At 41.4% G+C, this 9086-nt stretch overlaps 1 protein-coding gene across 1 annotated transcript in view; it reads right to left on the bottom strand.

The window, feature by feature from the left end:
- Positions 1–5694: 5694 nt before the first annotated feature.
- Positions 5695–9086, bottom strand: part of LOC137967595 (uncharacterized) — a 61020-nt gene continuing 57628 nt past the window's right edge. The window contains exon 5 of the mRNA XM_068814111.1: positions 5695–9086. This exon is cut by the window's right edge and continues 31 nt beyond it. Coding sequence (XP_068670212.1) covers positions 8273–9086 — 814 coding nt within the window. The 3' untranslated portion in view covers positions 5695–8272.

The following is a 9086-nucleotide window of genomic DNA, read 5'->3' as shown; positions in this document are numbered from 1 at the left end:
TTAAATTGTATAGTTCTTACTTCCCAGGGAACATTTTCCGCATTTACATCCACCGCATCGTGGGATGCATTCAATACCAAGATTTTCGATGTTGTAGAAGTCTTCCACGGTAGAAGATATACTATGGAGTACTTGTACACTATTGAGTTCGGGTCTCTCATTTGTTTCTTTGATTTGTGGATGAGTTCCTCCAAGGCATCTTCCGAATCGATTTCTCAATAGTAGTAGGTGTTCTGAGTTCCTTTCGTGGATGGAATCCAGCGTATTCGAAACCAATTAATACATCTACTTTTTCTGTTGGTCTTGTTATTTCTCTCTTTGTTACGTTTCTGAATAGGCGATGTACTCCATCCAAGTTTATAGTTTGAATATCGGAAGTTATTTTATCTCTGCCGTATACGTCGATTTGTAACTCTTGTCCCCTTTTGTCAATTAGTGTGAGCTTGTACTTGCGGAGCTTAAGCACGCGCGTTTTTGAGACACGAACGGCAACCGGAAGTGAGCCGTTTTCCCTTTTAACTTGTCTTCATTCAACCACATTTATATTGCTAAGTATCTTTTCTCCATTAGAGATGATTAGTATAAAAATCAGGGAGACACCATCGTCCTAGCACCTGAACTGTTCTCTTCCGGTTGGTCCGCGTCTTAAAAACGCGCGTGCTTAAGTTCCCTATTAACTTCTCATTAACGCCTCCAACCTTGACCACAGATAGTTGAGCATTTATTCCCTTGAGTTTTTCCTCTTTAGCTTTTTTATTTGTGATGAAGCAGAGAGAAACGCCGTTTTCCCATAATACGTTAGCAAATCCCCTTTTTGTCTGAATCCTTTGAACTTGTAGAAGACATGCATCAATACCTCTGTTGTTACACGTATTGGCAGTTGCAGGGACGTCAATTTCGTGTCTTTCTTCATGCAGAGTCGCCTGATGTCTCCTAGTACAATCATTTACTCCACAGACGCTCTTAATCCTGCATTCCTGAATTCTATGACCTCGCTGAGACATGACCAACAAGCTCCCTTTTCCTTTAATATTCCTTTTCTTTCTTCAACGGACTTGGATAGATAAATTCTGCATTCAGTTGTTAAATGGTTAGCTCCTTCATGGCATAGACATTTGCTAGGTTTCCAGTACGAAGTGCTTACTTTGCTGTCGTTTTTCTCTGAATAATGTACAAAACCCTTTGTTTTAGAGTCGTTTCGCAGTTCTGCATTCTCATATTCAATGGCCTGCTTCTGGTTGAGAAGGAATTTCAATAAACTCGAAAATTTATTCGTTTTGTCAACAGTGCTGTGGTCGGAGCTTACAAGCTTTGCCCATTCTTTCTTGACATCGGTCGGTAATTTCTTCTCTATCACGCTTACAGAACTAGTTGTAGTTATTTCCTTTTTTAGTCCTAATCTCTTTAAGTCTCGGTAGCCATCCTCAACGACGTTGATTAACTCGATGAGTCAGTTGTTTTCACCGTCCCTGATATTTCTCGTATTCTGTATTGCATTCATGATGACATCTACAACTTTCGTGGGATCACCATATTTGTCATCTAATCGTTTCCACATAGCTTCAAGATCGTCATCAATGCTTTTTACGACGTCAGCCGGTTCTTTACTAAGACATGATCGAAGGATGTGGGGTGCGCTTTCGATGTTAATTGTCGGCATGACTTGTTTCTCAAAGTCCATTTTAAATCGGGGATAATCTCTTATTCTTCCTGTAAATAATGGCATTTTGACCTTTTCTAGTTGAAGTAGATTCTGTTTTCGTACGTTGTCGTGATCTATTTCCTTAGCGATAAATGATTCGATTTTTCCGCTGATTTCATTGTAGTGCGCGTGCACGTTACGGATCCATTCGATCTCGTATTCTGCGTGCTTACTGTCTACTAGCTCGAGCGCTTTATTGTGTAATTCATTGCAGTTTGTTAGCGTTGCATATAATTCTTTAGAAGTCTTGCGCACAGCTGGTGTTGCATCTGGACCGTTACTTTGTGATTCCATTAGGCATGTTTTGTAAGAGTTTCAAAGACTTTTTCAATGGATTTCTTTTTCTTGTTTATTTGTTCCATCAAACTTTGAAATCTTTCTTGTTCCATTCTGATTGCTTGTTGTCGATTTATTTCTTCTCTCTGTTTCTTCTCGATTTGAATCTGCTCGTTCATGTATTGAGCTTGCATGGCTGCTGCCTCATTGTACAGTTCTTGAAGTTCAGTGATCCATGATTCACTTTGTTCAACTTCTTCCTCTGTTAAGTGTATTGTATAATTGTCGTGCTTACCTTCAACTGTATTCCAGGCTTCATTGAGTTCAGCAAAGGTTCTCTGTACAGTATCGATACCTTTCTTATCCTTAATGGACTTTAGGAATTCGTTCCGCTTTCTTGTAAATCGTGCTTTAGCTGAAGTCCTTATCCTTTTTGCTTCTTCAGCCATTTCTTCTCTTCCAAAACGGATTTCGATTGTTTTTTGTGTCTGATGTACGATCAATTGGTGATAGTTTCGTTTTATGATTGTTCAGTTATAGCTTATGAACGATTGTTGTGCTTTCACGCGCAATTAATTAATCTAGAGTGAAACAGGGTGGATGTACACACTGCATGATAGCCTTGTTCTAAAATCTGCTCTGGAGAGTGATGGTTGCAGAAACTCCGGTGTTAATAATATTCTCAAAGACATTTTTGATTGCTGCAGAGAATTCAATTTCAGCCTTGACTTACATTATGTTCCTTCTAGTAAAAACCCGGCCGATTTCCCTTCCAGGAAAGTTTCCGACATGGATTGTATGCTGTCAAAGAGGGCTTAGGGGCAGGTTGAGCTTCTCTTTGGGCCCCACACCTTCAACCTTATGTCTTTGGATAGCAATTGACAACATGATGGAACAGGCCAGTGCTTGCCCCACTTTACACCCTGTGCAACTCCGTGCTCTAGCGGGATTAATATTTTTGCACAGTGTCTGCCTTCGGACCACAACTTGTACGTTTTCCCGCCATTTGTTCTAATTGCACCCCTTCTAAGATGCATTCTAGAGCAAGATTTTCATGGCGCATTTACAATCATTATCCCGGACTTGAGGCCTAGGCGCTTCAGGTGGGCGTTGCTACAGTCACTTGCTGTCGATCGAGTCCTTCTGGGAAGGAAAAACGAAGATGGTGTCTTGTTGTTACCCTCTCAAGTCGGTCAGCTTTGGTCCTCCAGGAAACTTCAGTGGGATCTATGGGCTATCCGCTGTGTTTGCTAAGGCTCACCTAATCTCATCTTTAGGTTATGCGTCCGTGGAAGTCCGCCTGCCGCTGTTCAGCTTGCCTGTATCCGAACGATTCCGACGCGAATTACTGTCAGGCGTGCGGAACATCAACCGAACTCCAGCTCATCCACGCGACTGTTCGCGTGGATGAGGCGGCGATCAAGGCGCGGTTCCAGGAATTTCAATCCGTCATGCGCTTCAACCCTTATCAAAGACACAAATCCGCACTGCAGCTACAGCTTTCTCAGTTTTTGAGTACTTTGTCGCCCCCTAGGACGGTGACTTCATGTACTGCTAATGACATCGTTAAATTCCTTATTTCTAAAGATAAGTCAGGTAGAACTGTAGTGCATTCGTCCTCGTGTCCAAGGGCTTCTTGTACCTGTCCAAAACGCTTAGCAGCCGGGTCGGTCGTCGATTCCCTTATAGGTCGTTTGAGAGCCGTCTTTAATAGTCTCGGACGTCTTAATGATTCTAACCCAGTCGCTCATCCCCTTGTCAAACACTATTTGAAATTTGTCCGACAAGAGCAAGCGGGTTTAGCCATTACACCTACTCAAGCGGTCCCTTTGTTTTTCGATAAATTTCGACGGCTTATAACTTTCCTCCGGGGTCGATGTGTTAATCAAGCGTCCCTTTCTCTCGCAGATAAATATATCCTCGTTCGGGACGCTACATTTTTTAGTGGATTTTTTCACTGGGGATAGAGCCTCCGACCTCGGTCGCCTTCAGTAGCGTTTTTAAGTTAAGAGACCGGGAAGACTATTTTCTCAGGTTCACTCTCGCTAAGAATATTTGCACGGGTTCACCCCGTTCTTTCGCCCTGATTAGATTTACTCACCCTGAAGTTTGCCCTGTTGCCTGGGTTCGCTATTACATTACGGTTTGCCAGTGCCTTGGGATTTCGCTGGACCAAGGATACTTTTTTGGAGTCACAGAACGCAATGGATCAGTAGGGAACAAAACCTTTACAGGTCCCGCGGTCAACAATCGTTGGAGGAAACACCTTTTAGAGTCTAACCATGCTGGAGAGACTCCGCACAGTTTTCGGGTGGGATTTTCCAAGACTCTGACACTTCTAGGTTGCTCCCAGGAAGACGTGGCCCAAAATTTGGGCTGGAAAAGTGGGGAGGTCGCGAAAAGTTACACGCATCGATCGGATATTAACGCATCTCTTTCAATTAATTTTTGGAAAGCGTATTTCCCAGAGTGGCTTCTGATTTGGTAACCCCGGTTGTACACCCCGATAATTTAGAGACTGCTGTATAGATTACCCGGAGATGTACATATGACGGGTTGGGGTTTCTCAGTAATGAAAGAAATAAAGGGTAAGGTTCTTTATGAGAATGTTGTCCTTTGGTTTTCCGTTCCCTTCGCCCCCTTTTCCGGAATTGACAGCAGAGTGGGCAGGGCAGGGAGCGGGTATCCTCCCATAACTTAGCTTCTCGTGCCAGGGAAATTGTATGCGGTGAGAATGATTTACTATTCTCACTGCATATATAATTAGCCCGTTGCACGGGAAAGGCTCAAGTTCTTCAAATTCCATCGTTCTGTACCTGCGCGCTAGCAATATAATGCATTTCGGCTTCCGCTTCAAATATCACAATTTTAGTCGCCTCGTGGTCAGTTCAACAGAGTTCGGTGAAGTCACGGTAAAGTTTCGCCCCTCCCACCACCCCCGGTGGTGGTTGATGCTGTAACCTACATTTCACACGCCTTTGCCATGGCAGTCGCGGGTATCCTCCCATAACATTCCCGTGCCAGAGCAATTGTATGCGGTGAGAATGATTTACTAACCTGTGGTTCCGAAGGTTGAGTGCTGTTTAATCTATTGGATATCGTCACAGAAATGTGACATTTGTTGAAATTAAGCGCTGTAGTCCGTATTTATCGAAGCTCATAGAAGCTGAAATATTATTATGTAATATTTTCCTTTGTAGATCGAAAAAAAAAAATTAAGAGAATTATACGATTTGCGTAATCCAGTGGATTATTAACCATTTCCCCCGATCAAGTTTGAACATTCGCCAAAGCATTTGGAAACCGCACCCCAGCGTCCCGGCGCACGGGCAATTGACAGAGAGCGTTGACCCATGGTTGGGGATTTGACATTCCCGCCATCTTGGAAGACCGACAGAATCTGGAGATGAGGTATGGGAAGGACTCTGGACACTACGAGTACAAGTGAAAGAAAGGTGAGCAAATCTGTCTATATACTTACTTTTTGGTAAATATGGACCATCACTTGTTTCAGTCTTTGGTGGATCTTGCAGACATTTTTACAGATAGGCCTGAGTGGCTTGAGATGTTAATGTAAGTGAGAGTACCAGTAGCATTTCTGTTAGTAACTTAATGTTGTTATCCATTTCATTGAACTGTTGACAATATTTAATCACCTAACATACATATTTTCATATACTTTATTTCAACTTCCTACAAGGGTAACTATCTCCATATATACCTTATTATAGCAAATTAACGCTGCATGAAATTAAGGTATTGGAAATGAACGCGACTTAAAGTAACACGAATATTATATGTTAAACGACTTTCGAATAAAGAAAATTAATGCGAAAGGGGAAGTAGAATTTCACAGTAAAGGAAATTAACGCAATTAAGGCACAGTTGGTCGTGACTGGATGCAAAAAAAGTTCCTGAAAAAAACTGAGCCCTCTGGAGCCGGTTCCTGAAAGGTGTAACAACTCTATTCCAGAGATAAATGTGCCTTATTCCGGCACATTTATCCCTGGAATAGAGTTATTGCACTTTTCAGGAACCGGCCTCTGGTCAATAAAACATTCCTCAAAATTCTAATTAATGTAGGGGTTAGTGGAAAGAAAGAAAGGATCTACCTTATTTTATTGTTTTTTTAGGTGTCATAAATGTCTGGAAAGTTTTCAAAATTCGGGCAGAAACAATGGAAATTAAGAGCACGGAAATTAAAAGAGAACTGAAGGCCAAAATCAGCAATTTTTCCAACATTTTTTTTGGAAAGCCTAACATAAGTAAAGTTAAGTTTGTGGAGTTATTTCTTCTCGTTTCCTGGTTTTTGCGAGAAAACTACGTTCGAAGCTGGGCTTTTACCGCTTTTTCGGTCGTTTCAGTGCGGGCTCAAAAACTAAATCAGCAGCCTGCTGTGACGTATGATATGGGGAACAGATATTTTCGTAATCAAGAGAAACAAGGTAAATACAAGTGCTGCTGTGGATATTTTCTTCGTTGCTTTGCTATTTCTTCGCGGACTCAATATTCACGAGAAACATCAGTCTAAACACTGCTTCTATATGGAGCGTTCTCGCATGTCTTCCCCATATCATACGCCATGAGCTGCAAAAATGACCGCTGGCTCCTCCATTCTGAGCCGCAATGCTGATGGCCCACAATCGGATTAAAACTTTTTTTTAAGTAGAAAAACGACGGATATGCCAGAAAAAAGTTGAAAACACTATTGTGCATGGTCTAAAGTGTAAACAAAAAATGCTTATTTTTTTGCCTTCAGTTCCCCTTTAACGCTGCAATTAACATCGTAAAAAAAATAACGCTCAACATAATTAGCGCGACTTAAATTAACCCGAATTTTAATAATTTGCGTTAATTCCATGGAGTGTTAATTTCCTATACGGTAGATCAAACAAAAAAGTCATAATCATACATAAAATAACAAAACATTAAAGAAATACTTTTGACTTACATTTAAAAAAGTTGCCTCGCAATTCTTGATTTAAAAACATTTACAGAATCTATTAATTAAAAATCGTCACTGAGGTTATTCCAAAGCTTCTAACTGGCATGCATAATTAACCACTGATCGCTGGTTCCCCAGCATTTAGGAATATCCAGACGACAACCTCGACTGTAGGATGTAACTATACTGACCTGACTCTCATTGGCCAGTAACTGCCACTATTAATATTAATACGGAAAACTAATATCTGTGTGACCAACAATACTTACTATTCACATTTTTTTTCTCAGATTGGTCAGACTGAGCCAGAAGTTAAGGTTCTTAAAGGGCAATAAAAGGTAAGACACAGCTCTAACACAACCATCTCTTCTCTACTTAGTACTTCTTGCACTATCTGAGCAGTCAGCAATGCAAATCCAAAGCTGATTGGAATTTTCTTGAGCAAGTTTGTTTAGTCACCGTCAGCTCAATTGAGCTCTGATAATAATCAGGGTGAAATGAAAACAAACTGAATGCTGTGGGCTATGCGAACCTCAGCCTGGATGGCGTTTTCTTGAGCAAGTTTGTTTAGCCACCGTCTACTCAATTGTGCTCTGATATCTGACTGAATTTTAAAAAAGATGCCTCCTTATATTTTCGCTTGAAAACAGGCGCATCAAGCCGATGGTGCGGTCTAAAACCAAGGAGGGGGGGAGGGGGGTGGGGAGGAGGAGGGGGGACTCCGTCAAGAGATGCTTGTATAAATTCTACAGGCTCTAAGCAATGATCTAGTTGTAAGCTGGCACTTGTAAGACCAAATCAAAGTTACTTTGGGAGAGGGGGGGAGGGGGCATGTCAAAGTGCCAAGTAATTGTCCCAGCATTAGGAGGTTCCCTTTTTTATAAAACCAGTCAGATATTCATTCTAATTAATTGAATTCCTAGCTGGGAAACCAACCAATTTTACTTAGCCATATATAGCTGGCTAGCTGGCAAATTTCTTTTGTGTCTCGCTGGGAAAAAGGAACAGATCATTTTTTCCCGTTAACACTGACAAACTCCTGACATTTACTTTCATCAACTGGGGTATAACAATACATTTTTCAACAAACTGGTCGTAAGGCGCCCCTGAACCTAGTCAGGTTTGAAATACAGTTCCAAATGTTAAAAACTAAACGATCTCGCTTGGTTTTATCGTAGAATGGCGGCTTTCAGCTTGGATCGTTGAATAAGGCTCATAATTAGTAATTGCTTTGTCCTCTGAATACAGGTAGAACCTGAAGGAAAATATCTAGATTTTTAAAAGTAAAGATCAGGTAAATGATTCTCTACTACTCGCCTACCCCATGCATCTTGAACGCGCTCTCGCTCTCATTTCAAACGGACATTCCTAAACCAATTTGTCATCTTTAAATTTTTATTTTGAGTAACTACCACTAGATTTTTGCCTTCAACAGGAACTATAAATGTAATCGTTGGAGAATACTCTTTATTTTTCTTGTGAATCCATTCTTCAAAGTCAGAGGTGGTACTGAACCATTCAAATTCCTGCGACTGCGACGGTTCCTCGGTCATCACCACAAAATACTTTCGAAGAGAAACTGAGTAGCAGATTCCAGTTATCACTTTTTCTTCATCATAACCCTTTTGGATTTGAATCTGAACGTCACTGCATGTGTTGCTTGTGAACCATGACTGTGCTTTGCCATTGAATTCCTTTGTGTCCTTCGTCATAACAACGTAAAATATCGAGTCACGGGTAGCACATGCAGTGATTTTAAAATCTTCGTTCTTTTGAACAATCGATGTGCCAGCCAAAATGAATTGGTCAGTCCCAAAATCTTTCATGAAAAACACTCCAAATCCCAGTTGCACGTCGCATGCAAGGGAATATACATTGCATCCCTTGTTCCACTTCTCCTGGACAAACTGGACAAAGCTATCATAGTCTGGTCGAATCCCCCAAGTGCGGTAAGGAGTAGAGCTGTAAAGGGCAGACGTACCAAGACATCCACTTAAGCAGCCATCGTGAAAATTTTGCCACAGCAAAATCTTTCGAGTATTTTTTACAAACCCAGCGATTAAATCGGTGTAAGTATGACGGTTGAACTCGCTGTCAAGCGGAAAATCGTAGCGGTTTCCCCCACTGTAAACAGGTTCAGTACTAGGACGTGGTTTCTTTCCA

This window comes from Montipora foliosa, chromosome 8 (genome assembly GCF_036669935.1).
Source record: "Montipora foliosa isolate CH-2021 chromosome 8, ASM3666993v2, whole genome shotgun sequence".
NCBI lineage: Eukaryota > Metazoa > Cnidaria > Anthozoa > Scleractinia > Acroporidae > Montipora > Montipora foliosa.
Note: the sequence above shows the minus strand (reverse complement) of the source record. Positions and strands in the feature narration are given on the sequence as shown.